General features: G+C 43.1%; 1 protein-coding gene across 1 annotated transcript; it reads right to left on the reverse strand.

The window, feature by feature from the left end:
• Window positions 1-1,497: 1,497 nt before the first annotated feature.
• On the reverse strand, window positions 1,498-19,401 carry Rsad2 (radical S-adenosyl methionine domain containing 2). The gene is made up of 6 exons (XM_008850154.3): window positions 18,618-19,401; window positions 16,139-16,300; window positions 12,642-12,871; window positions 10,714-10,863; window positions 8,952-8,984; window positions 1,498-3,773 (listed from the first exon to the last, which is right to left on the reverse strand). The coding sequence occupies exons 1-6, from the start codon at window positions 18,958-18,960 to the stop codon at window positions 3,609-3,611; spliced, it is 1,083 nt and encodes a 360-aa protein (XP_008848376.1). The 5' UTR covers window positions 18,961-19,401; the 3' UTR covers window positions 1,498-3,608.
• Between the last annotated feature and the right edge of the window lie 1,046 nt (window positions 19,402-20,447).

The following is a 20,447-nucleotide window of genomic DNA, read 5'->3' on the forward strand; positions in this document are numbered from 1 at the left end:
CTCCTTGTGTCCTTCAAAGACCCTCTGACAGGCACTGTTCTTTTGGTGCTGATTTGTCCTGAAGTGTGGGTTACAACCTAGACTCCTTTCTGCAGTCCAGCTAGTTCCCACCACTGAGTCTTCTGAGATCTTTGGACCAGATCCTGGACTGAGAGTTTGCCCTTCTCTGTGGATCATGACTACAGAAATGGACACCTGTGACAGTGCTGGGCTGGGGTATGGATGCTGCACAATTCTGTTGAGGGAGTGCTGTTAGAACAAAATCAGAGTCCGACACTTCTACCACATAGAAACTGAGTCTGGTGTAGTGGATTTACTTTGCCACAACTGTGACCTTTTCTGGGTCCTGGACTGCTGACCAGGTCCCATCAGAACAGCAGCACCCACCATGTCTATGGCAAAGGCTGGGGTGCAATCTTCCCTCCCCACCTGCATGTTCTGAGTGCTTGTTTTAATGTTAGACTGGAGCATTTTGCCTTGTGATCAGTTCTATGCATCCTGCTGTAGAGGGTTTTCTGAAGTGGACTGTGTTGATAACCTTGTTGAATTTTAAAGTACACTTGCCTTCAACAATCATAGAATGCAAAGCACAGAGTGACTGACGCACACCAAAGAGAGTCTAACATGGAGTCAGAGAAAGAAGGCTGTGTTCGAAATATTTTAATACACTGAGCACGTTATGATAGACTAGATCAATACTTACACACACACACACACACACACACACACACACACACACACACACACGCAACCTCATCTGTATATTCTCAGATGAAGCCTGTGTGATTTCTGCCTAATCACACCTTATTAAACAAAGTCCTTTCTTTAACAGGGTAGGACACGTGATGGATTATTGCTGAAAGGGACCAGTTGCTGCTGGGTTTGATTGTCAGTCTATCTATGTTGCAGTCAAACCTCAAACTCTAATACAATTTGTCATACAATTCAGCTAAAATACCCCACTCACCTTATAGCTTAAAATGAAACAGGCCATGGTCATATCATTTAACACTAGATAATACAGATGATGAATACTTTTTAAGTCAATGTGGAATGTTCTACCCCCTAACTTCTTAGGATAAAACCCCATTCCCTGTAGCAATATCCAAATCCAAGCAATCATTGCATAAAGACATTTGTAATGCTTAGCAAACATCAATTAAATCATTCTTTATTTTCCCAATAAAAATCACATTTCAAAAAATGAACACTCATTTTAAACTGAAAAAGCAAAAACACAATTCAATCCAAGTCTGATTTTTACTCTGATGATAAAATATCCTCTATCTCCCCTTTAAGAAAAGGGGATTTTTGAGTATTTTTTATTGATTTTTTTGTGTATTTTATATAGAACATCCCAAACAATCTTATTCATCTTTATACCTGCATCCCAAATGGCACCCTCCCATAGCCACCCCCCCCACCGGAGCCCATATACTCTGTCATCCCTGTGTTGTCACTGTGTTGTCAGTGCCCCCAGCCGTTCTCCAGTGCAAGTCCCTCCGCTGAGTCTAGTCAATCTATCTAGAGTCCCTTGTTTTAGGAAGATCAGCGCTTCCTCATCTAGCAGAAGTTTTAAACATAAAGGGCTCACAAATCTTGAGCTTGCATAAAGGGTTTAGAAGAGGCTGAGACAGCTGGGAAATACATTTAGAGAGCAGTTCATTTCTCAAGTCTACTTTGTTCATATTATATTTTCCCCAGGGGAAAGAGAAAATACAGTTTTTCTTAACTAGAACAAAATACATTCCAACTTAGAAAATTTAGATTTCAGGTTCAAGTTAGCTTTTAGGTCACGTGACTCAGTCCCCACTGAGTATCAGCCCTTCTGGCTTTCACACGTGAACAGAGTTCACTCCATTTAACGAAAAGATTTGTTTTGCATATAAGCTAATTATGAGAGATCATTGTAGATTATGTAATTTCAAAATACACAGGGAAAAACATGATTCATTGTTCTCTTAAAAATATTTATGTAAGAGTTGGACGTGATACTTGCCTGTAATCACTTTCATTTGGGAGGCTGTGGCAGCACAATCACAAGTTCCAGGCCAGCCTGAAGCACTTATCTAGATTCTGTTTCAAACAAAATCAGACAAAACCAACCACCCAAACAAATAAACAAACAAACAAAATGTGTACAGGAGAAAATACAGGACGACATATCTTATTTTTGATGAGACATAAGTATGTCTCAATTGAATCATAGTGACCTAACTGAAGCATGGAAATTTTTGTGATAAAAAAAGATCACAAAAATAAGTTCTGTGCAAAGCCCTGGTTGCAATTTCTGCACCAGAAAACAAAACAAACAACCCCAAATCACCAAGTTGGGAAACAGGCTCTGAAAGCAAAATTTCTCTAAAATGCTTAAGAAATCAGATGCCTAGTGCTCTCTAGTGGCAGCACTGGATTTGCAGTGGAATTTAAATCCCACTGCCTGGGCAAAACAAGTTTCAGTGATTCTGCTCTTTTGAAACAATGATAGGAAGTTATTATTTTCCAGACCTTGAGATGCTGTCTAGGTTACATAATGAAGTTCATGCAATATTTCCACAGGAAGAGGATTTTGACTAAGCGACATTCCTTCCTATGCCTTTTTGATACAGAAAAGGAACTATCTCTTTTCATATTGGCCTAGCCTGGGTCTTACTTCATAGGTAGTTGAGAAATAATCTCTGGTGCCACAAGTTCACTTATACTAACACCAGCCCAACGTTACGTCCCTGTCAGAGTCTTTCCAGCCCACCCAAATGGACTATGCTCACATAGCTGCTCTCTTACTTCAGACTAAGGGACAACCTTCTACCCAAACAAACTTGTATTTCAGCATGACACACTCGTGCAGCCTGAACACTAGGTGGGTGCAGCCACCTAAGCACTGTTTTCATGCCCACATCATGAAAGACTCTTACACGAGGTGGCACAGCCTAGACCAATTGTCATTCATTCAGCTCCATCAGAGACTGGGGAAGTGTCTCATCATCTTCCCTGCCGTTAGTAACTCCTTCCAGGTGCTCTTTACAAATAAGACTCTCCTTTATGGATCTTTGAGATATGTGTATATCTCTGTATACTTTTCAGTAAAACCTCCAAGAACACAAGGCAGAAAGGGAAAGTGTTTAGAACAGGTACCAGGAATACGAGCATCTATTTCATGCTGTTTCATGGTGGGAATACTGGCAGATATAGCAGAAAAGAACTAACATTCTCAAATGAAAAATAGGCTTCAAAATAAAAACAAGGCAGTCACAATAAAAGTCTCTTAAAATCAAATACAAATTAGATACTGGCTCATTGGGATCCCTGGAGTTTATTTCTCACAGAGCCATCTGTAAACTGTAGTTTAGCTGTGTGCACAGGGAACATTCAAAACTTCCCTTGTTGTCATTATGTTGCTTTACTCCTTTCTTAGCTCAAACAAGCTGAAAAAAAAACAAAAACAGGTGGTTGTTTCTGTAACAAAATCCACAGACCATCAGATGTGATACGCAGCAGTGAGTCAGATTTTCAGCCCTGGAGATAGACCAGGATCCTAGCTTGGTGGACAGAAGATAGCTGCATGTGGACTTCCCACAGGTGCTCAGAGTCCCCTTCCTCTCTCAGCCTCACCAGTCCAGCTTCAGGTCTGCCTTGCTCCAGACATACTTCCCACCACGCCTCAGAAACATCTTCTCATCGAACCCACTGAATTTTATTGCTTCTTCCACTCCCACATCCAGGATGGATTTGGAAGGATCCTTTCGCCCATCAGTGCAGTTCAGAAAGCGCATCTGGGAAATTCAAGGCAGAAATGGGGATGTTTTCATATGGTCTCTCCTGTGAACCTGAACTGAAAGTATCCACCTAGAATCACTTCTGATATCCTGATTGTGTCGACAAACATGTACTGAGAACTGAGCAGACTCTGAACTCATTGGACTCCACTCCACCCTCCACTCATAGCCCTGGAGAAGGCAGCAGGAATATGTAAGGGCAGCTGAGCATGTCAGGAGCAGCCCAGCCTCATCACCAGAGGACATGTCGGTCCTCTAGGACATGGTCCTCTAGTGCTGTTGTTGAGGTTTGTTTGGACAGTAGATAGTATAGGGAAGTGTGAGCTAAAAGCACAGCAGCTTGGGGCAGTATTGTGTTGTTAGGAAGTTGAGTTGAATGATCTGATGAAGTGACAGCTGTGTGTGGAAGTCTGAATCCTCATGAAGGCTCCTTTCGGAAGGGTAGGGGGATAAGGAAGATAGCACTGAGGTAGATAAGTGCCAGAACAAAGAGAATCAGATGTTCTCTGTGTATGTCCTATTTTTCTTCTTTTGATTGTTTTACAGGTAAATTGAGAAGTGAGCTCTTCAGACCCCCTGTGACCTACACTGAGCATGGTGTAGGAGGCCAGGTAACACACATTGACTTGACTGGCAAAAGCAAATTTTGGTTCACCTATGTTTGTGCCACTCTCTGGGGATCACTTGGTTTGTTGAAGAACATTGTTAATTATCCCCAGCTAGTCATGACAATTTTCTGTTCAAGGCAACCTGTTTAGAGTCTCCTCTTTACCCTGGAACCATAAACTGAACCCATTTCTGTGGTCACTTTTCTTTATGCTATATTAAATTCATATTGACAATAAAGGAAATTGCTATAGAATAACATTAACTTGGAAATACCGAAATATAAGCTATACCAAGAATTTTTCAAGGAGCCAATATCAATATTGGGCTCATGGTTCTTACTGGAGCTTGTTTCTTAAAAATGCATCTTTGAGTGGTATGGTCTGTCCTATGCTGGGCATATCAGCAGACGACATAAATCCAAAAGTTCTAAACAACAACCACAAAGCAAAGGAAAGCGAGCACAATTCCTTTCCATTTTTAAGAAGGGTGGGTTTTCCTTTTCCTGCTAACATTGAGGTGTCTAGAGAGGACGATGGGGCTTCCCCTTCCGCCCATTGTTGAGGTTCATCTGCCATGAAGGTGTTGGCAGCCTCAGGTTATTCAAGATGGTGTGAAGTGGAAGGCTCTGTTATGTCACAGCAGATCCATCAACCTAGCCCAAGACAACATCATGGAGCACTCTACTGAGCATGACAGATCTGTGACATCCACAGATCTGTGTGGCTACATGGGAGCACCATCACCTGGTTGGCAGTTCATGTCCAAGTTAAGGCCCTGGGTTATACTGAGAAAGAATCTGGCCCAGCACCCAAGTCCTGCTGCCCCAGGACTGGTAGAGAATACTCATCCACTCCTCAGATCATAGGCCATATCCCCACTGTTCTCTCACCAGCACCCCAACAACTGCTGCTGCAGGAACCACAGGGAACACCTACCTTTCTAGTTAGTGATGGGGTCAGAGACCACAGCCCTGCCAAATCCACACCACACCTTCTTCTCTGCCTACTGGTGCAGAGTACCCACCTGTGACATAAGTGGCCACAAATCTACCAACCTCCTGTGACATAAGTGGCCACAAATCTACCGACCTCACGCCACACCTTTTCTTCTGTCTACTGGTGCACAGTGCCCACATGTGAGATCAGATGCTGAACCCTTCCTGGCTGAGCTGGAAGCCCTCAGCTACCTATCTATGAAAGAATATTAAGTGATCCCACATCTGAACTTAAAGCACCACCCGGCCAATCCCAAACCAGCCCATCCAGAGAAAGGTAAGTTGTTTCTCAAACATTGACTCAATAGAGGTGGCCAGGAACCCCTATTAAATGATTTAACCAACAAAATAACCCCAGATACACAAGTAGCAATGGAAAAACACAAACAATGCAAAAAAACCAAGATAATATGTCTCCTCTAAAAATCACCATCCCATTGTATTGGTCCCAAGTGAGAGCAACTTAGAAGAAACTCCAGACAAATAATTCGAAAGAACAATTATAACTCTGTGCAAAGAATTCAAAGACAACAAGAACAAACACCTGAACAAATTTTAAGAGAATGGAAATAAATTCTTAATTGAATTCCAAAACAACACAGGAGAAAAGTAAGGAAGACCGTTTAGGATATGAAAATAGAATTCAATAAAGAGACAGGAATGCTGAAGGAAACCCAGACTGAAAGGAAGCTGGCATTCCAACAGGTCAAGCAGAGAGCTCCCTGGAAAGCCCAGAGCCTCAAAGTTGAATGGGTCACATGGAGGGCAGAGTATGAGCATGAAGACAGTGCAGAGGAATTGGATCATGCCAGCAAATATATGTGAAAATGGCTATCTTGCTAAAAGCCATTCACAGATTCAGTGCAATCCCAATTCCATTCTTCATAGAAGTGGAAAAACATCTTAAATTTCATATTGACTAGGAATACAATGTCCAAAGAAATCTTGACAGAAACAAATAATTCTGGCAGGATTACCATGCTTGATGTTAAGTTACACTGAGAGCCCTAGTTAAAAAACAAACAAACAAACAAACAAAAAACCAAAAGCCCAAAAGCATGATACAGGCACAGAAACAGACATGTAGGTCAATGGAATAGAACAGAGGAACCAGATATAAGTCCATGCAACTACAGCCACCTAATATTTACTAAGATGCAAAAATGCTAGGGAAAAGATAGCATCTTCGACAAGTTGTGCTGGGAAACTGTATATCAACGTGTAAAAAAATAAAACTAGATCTCTATTTCTCTACCTGCATAAGACCCAACTCCAAATGGATCAAGATCTCAAGGAAAGTCTGAAACTCTGAATCTGAGAGGAAAAAGTGGAGAATAAAATATAAGAATACATAAGAGCTTTCTGAATAGGACTCTGGCTGCTCAGGAAATACAACCAAAAATTGACAAATGGGACTTTATGAAATTAAAAATCTCTTGTGCAGCAAGAGAAACAGTTAACTGAATGAAGAGACAGCTTATACAACAAGAGGAATCCTTTGCCAGCTATATATCTGAAAAAAGAAAAATACGTAGACTACAAAGAACTCAAAAAAGTAAATATCAAGAAACGAATAAACCCTAATGAGAAAAAAATGGGCTATGAAATTGAACAGAAAATTTTCAAAAGAAGAAATACAAACAGCTAATAAAATTTTTTTTAAGCATTCAACATCCTTAGGCATCAGGGATCCCATCTTACCCAGTAATAATGACTATCATCAAGAAAACAAATGATAAATGGTGATCGGCATGAAAAGAAAGAGGACCCTTTATTCACTGTCGGTGGGAAAGTAGACTGATGCAGCTAATATGGAAATCAGAGTGGGGGTTTCTCACAAAACTAAAAATAGAACTGCTATATGGCCAGCTATACCACTCCTGGTCATGTACCCAGCTCTAAACCCTATGACAAGACATACTTGCACAGCATGTTCATTACTGCTCTAGTCACAATAGCTAGAAAATAACAATTGATGGCTGAGGACTGAAAAGGTATACTTGTACACAGTGGAAATCTATTCATCGCTAAAGAAAAAAATGGAACTATGAAATGTGCAGGAAAATGACTGGGAGGAGACATATACTGAGTGAGGTAACTCAGACCCAGAAAGAAATGTCACGTGTTCTTTCTCATGTGCAGATCCCAGATTAGAATTTTTAGATTTCTCTGCTTAAGCTGGGGTGTCTAAAGAAGCGAGGAAGCAAGAAAGAAGCCTCGAGAACAGGATGGGGAAGTGGTCTTAAAAGTGGAATGGTAAATACATCTGATATGAAAGGGCAGAATGCCAGAGGTAGGAAAAGTCTGAGCAGGAATGGGGACCAGGTGATGGGGAAAAGGTTGGGTAGAAGGGAGGGTCAACCCAAAACAAGGATGTATGAAAAAGCCATAGAAACCTACTATGTATAAGCTTAATAAAAATACAATTAATAACAAAAACAAGAAGCTTGACCATAGATGCCTTGCATGGATGGACAATGCTCCCAGAAGCCATAGGGCTTTTAACCCAAATCCCAGTGCCAGGCATGGAAGACATTCCTATGAGTTGTTGGTCAAGAAGCCTCTCCAAAAAAAGAGAGTCTATTGTCAGCTCTCAGTTGCCCACTGGAACTAGGTGGTAAGATCCTATTCTTGAAGAAATACAAGATGTGTAGGAACCAGGCTGGAACTGAGTTGAAAGCATCCTTTGGTCTGGCTAGCATTCAGAGTGACAGAAGCTGCTGTGTTGCTACTGAGGGAGAAAAGTTATCAACCATCTGACCCAGATATGGACCTTGCACGCTACCAATTGACCTGCCAGGCAAGATATGTCAAGTGGTACAATATGGCATGACTGTTTGGAGGTGACCAACTGCTTTCTGGTTGGTTGTAAGGCCTGCTTTATGTGAGGGAATACATGCCTGGTACTGCAAACCTCGTCAAATACTTCTGTCTCGGGAGGTCACAGGCCCTAGGATGAAACCTACAACCTTTCTAAATGGACCCATAAACTCTCTTATAAACTCTTATAAATATTTATGTTTATGCACATTGACTAGTTGCTGCCCTCAGCCTTGGTCAGAAAAGCATCCTTCTGCAATGGGCAGTAGTTAAAACAGAGACTCATACTGGTCCAAGTGCTGAGAATAGGTGATTGTTGAGTGCTCAGTCATAAGTGGGACATCTTTATCACCCCTTCCAAGGTCACATTGCAGATGAGGGAGTGGAAAGATTTTAAGAGCCAGAGGATGGGGGAGGAGTGATATGAAATATTGTCGTCTACATAGGACATGGCTGTTACACTCATGAACTCACAGCAGCTGTGGTTACCTGTACAAGACCTGCCCAGAGGGGGTCAGCGGTTGGTTGGGGATAAGAGGGTAATTCTGTATGGGTGAACATGATCACACTATATTATATACATGCATGAAATTGGAAAAAAAAAATGGCATGTAAAGCCAGGGCTCTGCACAAGATGCATGCCGGGACTAACAAATATGTTCTAAATGGATATGCCCACTTTAGCACAACTCTGGGACTCCTGCTCCATTAGTTTGCTAGTGGTCATTTTGTAACCTGTGAGAAATACTCACATATTCATCCAGAATAAGATAGGAGTCTTTCATCTGTAAAAGAGAATTCAAAGAAAAATTGAGTTTTCATTCTAGGAATATCTTTCAGTATGTGTTTTCTCTCCTACAGGGTGTGTTCACCTTGTGTTTCTCTGCATCCCATACTTCTCATTCATTTGCATGACTTTGAAGTGGCCCTGACCAGGGGAAGTTTTGCTCCCTGAGGATCCAGTCCATCCAGTCAGCCTGGATTCTCTGCTTCAGGCCAAAAAAGAACCACCCTCCAGGTTGCTCAGAGCAGGCTGACTCCTCCCACCCCTCCAGCTGTTTCCAGGACAGCCAGTGTTTATCTCCCCACAACAGCAGCCACCAAACAAGGAATGATTGTGGTTTTCAAGGAATAAGCAGGTCTCTGCTTATTAGGCCCTTAATGGGACTACCTGGGAGCTATAGGTAGCTTTCCCTGATGATTCTTTTTGGTTTTGTTTTTATTTTGTTTTGTTTTTACATGTTTTTTTGTTTGTTTTGGTTTTGTTTTTTGACAGGATCTCAGAATGTATCCCTGACTAGTCTGGAACACACTTTACAGACCAGGTTGGCTAAGAACTCACAGAGATCTGCCTGCCTCTGCCTTCAGAGCGCTGGAATTAAGGTGGGCACCACCATGCTGGGCTCCCCTGATGATTCTAAAATTGCTCTAACATGGCTTAAAATAGTTGTACATTTTGAGGTTATATTGAGGCACTGCTGGATTTTCTATAGGGAGATTTTGGAAAGCTTGCATTTTGTTTGTTTCTGTTTTTCTGTCAAGAGTCAGGTAGTAAATATTACTTTCTCTCTCTTTTTTTTCCTTTCTTCCTTCCTTCCTTCCTTCCTTCCTTCCGTTTCTTTATTCCTACCTTTTCCTTCTCTTCCTCTCTCTCTCCCTCCCTCTTTCCCTCCCTCCTTCCCTTCTATCTCTCACTTTCTTTTTTGTCTTTATGTCTTTCTTACAACAATGTCTCCGGTATCCCAGGCTGGCTTCAAATTCATTACATAGACAAGGACGTCCTTGAATTTTGGATCATCCTGCCACAAATTCCTGAGTGCTGGGATTACAGGCTTGAACTACCATACCCAGTTTCACATTATGCTGAGGATCAAACCTAGGACTTCTTGCATATGCAGCAGGCACTCTACAAACTGTGCCACATCTCTAACATACTCAGTATTTCTTGCTATGCAGACCACACAATCTCTATCACAGCTAACCAGCTTTGCATCATAGTGTGAAAGCTACCACAGAAAGTACATATGACTTTGACATAGCCCTGCTCCCCTGCAACTTTTATTTATGGACCCTGAAGATTGATAATGCATTTCTTCCACATTTTTACAACTTTAAAAATCATTAATAGGGTGTGAGGGACAGATGTGATGAGGCCGATGTCAACATGGCACCACCTGTACCTTCCCTCTGATTCAGGCCCTACACCAACAGGCTTACCACATATATAGAGATCCTGTGTATGAACGTTAGGGTCATACATGTGATTTTACATCAAATCATATCATCTTTGAAGTAGCCTAGAACCCATTCTTGGGGAGAGAAACTCAAGGTCATTGAAGACCTCACAGCTGTCAGGTGGCCCTGCTGGACCTCCATCTCTCCTGCCCTGAGGCTGCACCCTTCCCTTTCTCCTTCTAGAATCCTCTAAAATAACAATGCAGAAAGCTCTAGGGTGAGAGATCCCCCTTTTGAAGACATGTGGCAGGGAACAAAGCAGCTTTTGCTGACTACAACCTTCTGGTTGGATTCCGGCACCAGGCAGGACACTTCTTTGTGACGCTCTAAGAATGCTTCAAATTCTTCATTGCTTATAAGAAATCTTTCTGCCTCCCTCAGGGCATCTTCTCCAGAGTTTTCCCCCTCAATGAGGAGGCACTGGAAGACCTGAAAGAGGAGGCAGCATCTGTAGGTGAAGACCCTTGTACCACCATTCACTCCATGACTACAGGTAACAGCAAAACCCTTCCCAAGGTTCAGTGCTGCCAAGCCTGGGACACAATAACTGATCAGTATCACGCCCAAGAAGAGAGGAGGAGCAGGGAATGAAGCTCTGAGCCACGGGAAAGCTGGAGCCAACTAAACACAGGTGCTTACCTGGGACATTGCCCGAATCAGTTAAGGCCCCACAGATATCAAGGATCTCTGAGAAAAGGCAGGAGCTTGCCCTTCCCACTGAGAGTCAGAGTCTTGAAATGAAAAGTGGGGTGATTCCGTGCAAAGGGAAGTCAACAGATAAAGAAAAGGCTGGGAGAGGGGAACAAACCAGGGCAGAGAAGAAAAGTGTGCAGAGAAATTTCAGAAACCTAGAGGATGAAGAGGGCTCACAAGAAAGGCAGCAAGAGCGAGGAAGCACGGGGCGGAGGGAGCAGGGAGAGCAGCCAGGCAGGTGGGCAGAGGGGAAGGTCCTGGTGGCTGGGCCTTTCTGACCTGGCCCAGGTCTTGGCCTCTCTGTTTTGCAGCCCCTCCCCTTCCTACCACCCATCTTTCTTTAGCTGTTTTCCATTACTTCTGGGCCTAGGCGTGTGGATGACATTCAATCAATATGTTTGTTTTTATATATCTTCAAAGTGTAAAGCATTTTTAGCTTCTACTTAACCCATTTCCACATATATTACAGCACAACCTGGGGCAAATACACTTCCACGCCATCCCCATCTTCCTAGCTGTATTTAGATGCTTACATGGGATCTATTGACCATCCAAGGCAGCCTTGAAAAGTCAGTTTTCCTTGGGTGAGCATCTCTCTGGTCTAGATGGGACCTTCTTGCCTGGGTCAGCCCCACCTGTGGAAATTTCTTCCTGTTTTCAGAGCACAGACAACTGCCACATCCTCTGTGATGATTTCCAAGTCAGCCTAGTGTGAGCCACCTTCCTGATGTCCCCTCAGAGCTTCACAGAACATGACCCCTTCCTTTTCCTTGTTGGAATCTTATCCTTAGCTATGTATACCCTGAAGTTCTGGCTCAGATTCAGATGAGCTACCAACAGTCACCAGGACAGTTTGCTAAAAATCCCTCCCCGCCAGCCTTGTTCTTATTGGGCATCAGTGGATATAAGAATAGGTCCAACTGGTTGCTTTCTAAGCACAGTCTTCTGTGGTTTCTGACCTGCCGGGGATAGGAAACTTGAATTTGTTTTGAATTGCCCCCGTGCATCATGGGTACTGTTTGCAAGAAGCTGACTTGTGGGCTTTGGAGCCTGAGATTTCCATTGGTTGGTAGTAGGGCTGGTCCTAAGGGATGCTTCTTGGAATAAAGGCCTACATTGCTCTGTGGAGAGATGGCTGTGCCCTGTTGTCACCAAGGAATTCAATGCAAATCTAAGAATATCAGAATTTATGAAGAACATCTATCCATCTACCCATAAGCCAAAAGCATGAAAAAGTTCAGTTTCTTGGTAAATTATGCTTCAGAGCATCTTAAAATACTTGGCATGGCCTAGACCTTTAACCTCAAAATATTCCAGAAAAAGTCACTTAGATTACAGGAGCAGAAAATGAAGCACAGAAGAGTGTGACTGAACACTTAACAGAGCTGAGAGACCGAGGCCCTGTCTAGAAAGTTCCAGAGTGCTCAGTATTCCTAGTGTCTTCAGTGTCTCTGAACCAAGTCCCACCTCCGTGTTTCTTAGATTAACACCAGGATAGGGCAGTGTGTACTTACCTTCCAGCGGACAGGGCTCAGCGCCTTGATGTGCTCGTTCATGTCTTCCTCCACATTGAACCGATTGATGACGGAATTGATCTTGAAAGCCACCCTGTAATCCCTGCACCACCTCCTCAGTTTATGAAGATTCTCCACGTGGTTCTTCTTCCCTTGACCTCGGCCAATAAGGATGTTGACTTGCTCATCAAAGCTGTCACAGGAGATGGCAAGAATGTCCAAATACTCACCTGCAGGAGAATAATGATCAATTTTTTTTCCTCTAATAACCAAGCCCTCCAATTCATTTAAGTCTCTTTATACTAAAGCATCTCTTTGTCCCATATGTGTTTTAAATTTTTCAGTGATAATCTTTCATATATACTTGAAAGCAGCTGAGATGTGAGTTACATACGGCACTTGTACAAATAATCATTAAGATCCACATAAGCATAATAAAACCATCGCACTACTATCATTTCAAAGCTCTGCATGCATATATTTGCACGAGGAAGTATTAATATCTTAATTATTTTTCCAATTATCTTTGCATAAAAATCATATATTATGAAGCTTGCCTCTAAGGTGCCAAGAATTATGAACAATTATAGATTTGCTTCTGTTTTTCCATCACAAAAATTGCTTTATAAAGATGCCTGGAGTTTTTGACAGGTTCTTTAGTTCTTCTTAACATATATTGAAGCACAGAGACTCTCTGCTAAGTCAGATACAACTGAACCAGAGGCTGAGAAACCCAAATAAAGCAAAGCTGGGTACAGGAGCCAAGGAATAAACAGGCCTCGTCCTACAAGGTCACAGATACTAAACACTCTGATAGTGGAACATTAACAGAGCTCAGAAAATACTGGAAGTTATCTTGTCTGGAGGCTCTCCTTCACTGGTTTCTGCAGAGCCCATTTCTGCTCTGCATTTCCTGTGACCTCTCTCTCTCTTTTCGCTGCTCCCTCTCGCTCTCTTTTCATTGCTCAATGCTCTCCCTTCCTGTGAAGAGCAGGCATTCTTTCTAAGGTATTTTCTCTGCCCTTTGCCAAACTTGAACACTCCTAGCCTTTGCAACTTTCCAAGCTTGTCTATTTTACCTTAAAATTCCTTTCAAATTATAAACATTCTTCCAGTCACTATTCTCCGAAAGAGTGGAAAGACTAATTTCAGCTGCTATTTTAGGCCCCACTTGGTGTTGCTTGTACGTAAAAAGCACAAACCAGAGCCAGAATAAGACATTTTTCTGTTAGTTAAAATAACTCAAAATATTCTAAAACTTGATCTCTCATAAATTACTAAAGGGGTATTACATTAAGATGAGGCAACGGAGCATGTAGGTGCGAGCCAACCAAATGGAAAACAATTTCAAAAACAGATACATAAAGACCTGACTCTTCCAGGAGAGCCTTGGCTGGTTAAGCATCTGTAAGTCAGTCACTATGTCCTGACACCTCTCCACCTTTTTCTGTATTTCAGTGATTTCCCCTAGACCTGGTCACAGCTCTTGAGAGGACTGATTTAACAGAGCAGATCTGTTTGCTGAGCCCTCATGTGTTTTGGGAAGAGCATGGGATCCTGGTAGGAGCTTGTAGAGCCTCTGCATCTATGACTGTACATCCTATATAACCCCAGTGGGTAATGGGTATAAACTGGGGCCATGGGACATGTGGAACCAGCCTGTCAGGACTTGCCAGGATGTTTATAAATATTCATTGGATTTGAATACATTGTTGTGAGTCCTGGAGCTAGGCCTTAGCAATACCTGCACTATTGACCACTTCTGAATGAAACTCCTGGATCTAAAACTGAAGTGAGGCTTCTGTGTAGATGTCCCAGACATGTCTTTGGAGTTCATTGCTAGAAAGAGAGCAGAACCTATGGAGACTTGGCCTGAGAGGGACTTAGAAGCACGAGTCTGCCTTCCTGGTTCAGAGATGCACACCTGTGGCTCCTCTTCTTGCTGTATCTTACTCTCACAGGGTGAGTCTTAGGAACCTTGCTAGCAAATTCCCACACTTGGAGAGGTTGCAGGAACTCTGACCTGGTTCTCCTCATTCCCAAGCACACAGATCCAATTTCAAGTTATCTGCAGATATTTATAATTGAGATATTTAACATAGAATATAACTTTAAGTATGTTGGATAATTTGAAGATCTGGCAAACTTTCATGTAATATAGAAGTCAATAAAAGTTTGCAATTGGCACCCACTTGACCACTCTGAAGAGGGCCTTACATTTCCCCTTCCCAATCTGCTTTCCTTTCTCTCCAGGACAATGGGTTACCCCACCTTTCCAAGGCACTCACAGGAGTGTCTGACATTGCTGTGCACTGATCCTCCTGCCCCTCATTCCCCAACACAGTGACGGGCATTTCAATGCTGTCTTGGAAGAAGGGTGCTGCCCAGGTACACCCCTCAAAACACCATCCACTAGTCTATTCACACTGCTTTCTGAACTCTCTGTCTATGAATCTGGTTCCCAAGCTAACTTTGAATCTCCCACTGGTTTCCAGCAGGTACCACTTTTCACAGACATCTGGTTTGACACACTACCTCACTCTCTTCCTTGATTCATTGACCCTGGTTCTATGAATCCTCCCTTCCTGGTCAACCTTCATAGATAGAACACACACACACACACACACACACACACACACACACACACACACACGCCATCTGCTTGTATCTCTGAAGACGCATCCCGTCCAATTCTCTGGCCAATGTCTACAACAGATGGAAAGTGCCAGGTTCCCTTTGAATGACTTCAAAGCTTGAATGGCTCACAAAGCTAGGGCAGAGGATGGGACTGTGAGAGGAAGGTGGACCTGTGCCCTTAAATGACAGCCATCATGATTCCACACATTTTCAAGTGCTTTTTCATGCCCTGTGTTGCTTCAAGGACTCTACAAACATGCAACTTAACCATAGGGTCTCTCAGAAAAATCTTGAGATTGTAGAACCCCTCAGAGCCCTGAAGTCAGCCAGTCCATACACCATGAACTTCTGAAGTGACTATTTTTGCATACAGTCTCATTCTAACAGAGACTATTGTTTTTTTGTTTTTTTTTTTGAGACAAGGTCTCACTATGTAGCCTACACTATGTAGCCCCAGCTGCCTGTGTAGACCAGGCTGGTCTCCAATTCACAGAGATCTTTCTGTCTCTGCCTCCTAAGGAGTGGGGTTAAAAGTGTGCTCTGCCATAAGCTCCTGACAGAGACATTTTATTACACAGCTGTGAACTGTGCTGATTTTCCCCAGTGGTGGCTAAGCTTAGGCTCTAGGTGTCAGTGTTCTCTAAACTGTCCTGCTTGTTTGTTTAGCACCCAGCAGAACCAAAATGACCTAACACCATACACAATTTAGGAGAGATTTGAAGAAGCAAAATTTGATTTTCTTTCCTTCTAGTTTCCAAGAAGTTCTGGTCCAAGGCCCGGTATGGAAGGAAATACAGGAGGCAACAGCATTATTGATATTTATGACACCAGTGACCAAGGTGTCAATTAAGGAAGCTCACCATAGTTTCTGAACCACCTCTCCCGGATCAGGCTGCCATTGCTCACGATGCTCACAGAGGGCAAGGCCAGCTCCTCCTTGCAGAACCTTACCAGTTTCCCTACATATTCACCCTGGTCATGTATGAAGGGCTCGCCTCCTGAAAAGTTGATCTTCTCCATACCTATGAGGGGCAAAAAGGTACATTTTTCACTTTCCAAATATCCATTTTATTATTTTGGTTTGTGAGACTGAAGAGACAGCTCAGTGGTTAAGAGCACTTGCTGGTCTTGAAAAGAACCAGGAGATCCTGTGCCCTCTTCTGGTCTTGGGTACCAGCACACACTTGGGCAGACATATATACATATAAATAAAAAATAAGGTAAACCTTATTTTTTTTAGTTTAATTTAGTGTGTGTGTGTGTGTGTGTGTGTGTGTGTGTGTGTGTGTAGTATGGCGTAGCATATATATAAATAAATAAAAAAAGAGTTAAACCTTTTTTTTTTTTTTTTATTTTAGTGTGTGTGTGTGTGTGTGTGTGTGTGTTTGTGTGTGTGTGTGTGAGCTGCTGCTGCTGCTGCTGCTGCTGCTGCTGCTGAGGATGGAACCCAGGATCTTGTGTATGCCAGTCAAGATCTTCAAAGCTGAGCTATAGTCCCAGCCATATCCATTTTATTTTAAAGGCAAAATTAATGTTTCCTTAAAGTAAAATTAGTGAAATAAAACTATTCCATTACTCCCTTTTTCTCTGGTCCTATTTCTCAGTATCAATTCCACTATCTGGGAATAACTATGAATTCAATTGAGGGTTTAAAGTAGGAAAAAAAATCCCTTGAATGTTTTGCTCTTGCACCATTTTCTGTTTGAAGATAGATACACTTGATTGCTGGGAACCAGCTCCATTGCTGACCAGACTCTCTTAGAAGTCAAAGGGCGCAGTAGAAAGTCACTCCCAGAGGCATCTGGGAAAAGGTGTGGGAGGCCACAGTGAGCTTGCCATGGCCTGGACATCAAGGCTCACACCTGGGTTTTGTAAGATACCTAAGACTTAGATCAAGAAGGCAGGTGAGTTACATAAAAGCTACATTTTATGGAGAAATCTCGCTTTGTATTAGGAAAGCAGAGACAAAAGCATGAATTACAAAAATTCTAGTGATAAAATAGAAGAACTTTATCTAGAGTCCAGTGAGATAACAAGGTCAAGTGCCTTTATTCGGGAGATCGGCCATGGATGATTGAGCAAATGAGTAGACCCGAGAGAATCAGCTACCACAACGCAGTATTCTATGACTTCATTGCACAGAATAGGATCAGGCAGCTAATGTGTGTGTCAGAAAGCCAGCTGTGATTCTCAGTGGGAGCAGTGTGGTTGCTGGAGGCCTGCTTGCACCTGGAGTGCTGGCCATGCGTTTTCTTTGTATCTGCCAGCTGTGATCCTGGGGGTCTGGAATCATTCAGATGTACAGTTAGGATATTTGACACCTGTCTGATGTACTTCAGCTCATGAGTTAAGCAGGGAGGGAAAGACGTCTCCAGGTGAGGCAGCGTTCTGGCAAAGAATGGAAGGCAGAATAGGAGGAAGGACGGGTCTGCAAAGGAAGTCACAGCATTTGAACTTCACCACTGAGTTTTTTCTGAGAGATGCTTGGGAGTAACTGATGAGATAATTAGGCAACTATTAAGAGGAAGGCCCATGTCGCACTTATCAAAAGTCATTTTTAAAGTTTCCTGTGGCACTGGAGAGATGGTTGAGTGTGTAACACAGCTGTGTAAGTTTGAAGATTTGAGTCTGGATCCCTAATTCACACGTAAAGCTGAGCACGGTACTGACAGTCTGCAATGTCAGCTCTCCTACTTCAAAATAAGAGGAGACAGGAGAATCTGGGAAGGCTGAGTGCCAGCCGGTGTTGCCTATGCAGCAGCCAATAACAGAGAGCTCCTGCCTCAAACAGGATGGAAGACTAAGACCAGACTGATACCTGAAGTTCTCTTCTGTTGTTCACAGGCATATTGTAGCAAGTATGTGACCAGACTAACATATATGAACATGCACACTGACACATCATATATATGCAAAGATTTTATAAAAAAAAAAGGAAAAGTTCCTATGAGGAATGCGCAGTGAACAAGGTAGAGCCTTGCTGGTCTGGTCTCACACTAAGGAACCAGGTTTTCCTGTCACCTTTTCTCACTCAGTGTTTCTGGAAATCAGATTCCACTGGCTTTGGGCAAACTTTGCAAGTGGCACCACCTTCCTGAATGGCCAGAGTTCACATGCCTCTGTGGGAAAGAGGGAGCATTTTCTCCCACCCCCTGACCAGGCCACCTTCCACACCAGAGGTCCTTTGTGTCATCGCGACTTTCCTGCCCTTCCTTGCAGGACACCTGTTCCCTGGCTGGTGCTGCTGTCTGGTACTGGAGAAGCCTCCCAGCCTGTGTGCTCCTGACACCTGTTCCCTGCGATTGAGCATCCTGGCTCCTTCATGGACCAGGGACTCACCGGCTTTCTTGAGCAGCAGGAGCCCTCGCTTGGCTTCCTCCAAGGGCAGCACGAAGGACGTCTTGGCTGTGTGGAAGCAGAAGCCACACTTGTAGTTGCACTGACGGGTGAAGTGGTAGTTGACACTGACGGGGATTGTGGGCAGAGCACGATTCTCCTCTTCTTCCTCCTGGGTCTCCATGTCTCCTCGCACCTGCTGCTGCCCCCTTCCAGGACCTGGCCATCCCAATGCTGCCCTCAGCCAACAGAGCAGGATGACCAGACCACCCCAGAGGGAGCCCAGCTGCTGCTGGAGCAGGCTCAGCATCCGAGCAGCAAGAGCAGTGGGCACTAGCATCCCCATCCTGTTAAGTAGACACCCAGAGCTGTCTGGCAGATTTTATGAGGCTGCAGGCCAGCCACACCCCCAAGCATCCTGCCACAGGGAGGAGGGAAATACCTCCCTTGAGAACGTCTCAGCTGAGTAGAGTTTCTATTTTCTGAAAATGAAAGTTGAAATAGAGCCAAGACAGAGGCTCAGGGCCGAGGCCAAAGAGCACCTTTGGCCCACGTGATCTGTGTAAAGACCTTCTTGCCTGATGGTATACAGAGACTATAGGCTTCAGCAGTCCCTAGTCTCTGTACAGGTGCCTTGCCTACATATGTGCTGTGTTATTCATCTTATAATACAAAAATATGCGGTAAGCCTCTCCTGATACACACACATTTAGATACTAAATTTTTTATTTATTTATTTTTATTCTATGTGTATATTTTGCCTGCATTTATGTAAGTGCAATACATGTGTGCAATGCCTGTGGAGGCTAAAAAAGGTCATCAGATCCCCAGGAACTGGAGTTACAATAGGTTGTTAGCTGCCATGTGGCTGCCGAGAACCAAAGCTGGGTCCTCTGCAAGAACAGCCAGTGTTCCTAACCACTGAGCAACCTCTTTGGCCCCCATATTTAGATTTTTGAGTTTTTATGTACTCTTTATAATTGTCATCTTCTCCCCCTAAACTAGAGGTTTATAACTTCATACATAGCAAACCAGAAGTTTGCTCACCTAGGCGTTGTCAAACAACTATCTCGAAGATGAAGAAAAACGAATTCAAGATCAGTATTATTTCAGGTAATTCAGTAAAGTAAAATTAAATATTTTATAACTAGATTCTTTAATTATTCCTTTTTTATCAGGTTGTCAAGGAATTGTTGACATATATAATAAAAATCTTTGAAACTATTTCTTTTAATGCTTCTGTCATTATATAATTCCAAAATATTTGCCATCCTGAGGTGCAGTGTGTAGTTCGTAGCTTTCCTTGAGGCACACTCAGGGGTTTTGCCAAACAGTTATCAAAAATCTCAGTGCCACCTGCTAAGCTGACCCTACTGAGTGTCTGACTTTCCGCCAACATCATCCCTCCAGTTGTCTTTGTTGTTGTTCGTGCATTATTTCTAGTTTTTCTAGTCTTTGGGAAGTAGAGTCCATTTGGCACTATTCCCCCTGCCGGTGGGAAGGAAAGTGCAGCTCCATGCCTAGAACCATGGCTGATGATTGTAAGCTAGCAGGATTGTAAATGCTGTTAGAGATATGCTAGATACCAAAATTAAGTTTCAAAATTCTTTGTCTTTTTTTTTTTTTTTTTTGGTTTTTTTGAGACAGGGTTTCCCTGTAGCCCCAGCTGGCCTGGAACTCACTATGTAGACCAGGCAGACCTTGAACTCACAGAGATCCGCCTGCCTCTGCCTCCAGAGTGCTGGGACTAAAAGTGTGCAGCCACCATGGCTGGCTTCTTTACATCTTCTATGTAGACCCTTTAGTTATCTTTGAAGCCTCATATATGCTTCA

This window comes from Nannospalax galili, unplaced genomic scaffold (assembly GCF_000622305.1).
Source record: "Nannospalax galili isolate Female #2095 unplaced genomic scaffold, S.galili_v1.0 scaffold100, whole genome shotgun sequence".
In the NCBI taxonomy this organism is placed as follows: Eukaryota; Metazoa; Chordata; class Mammalia; order Rodentia; family Spalacidae; genus Nannospalax; species Nannospalax galili.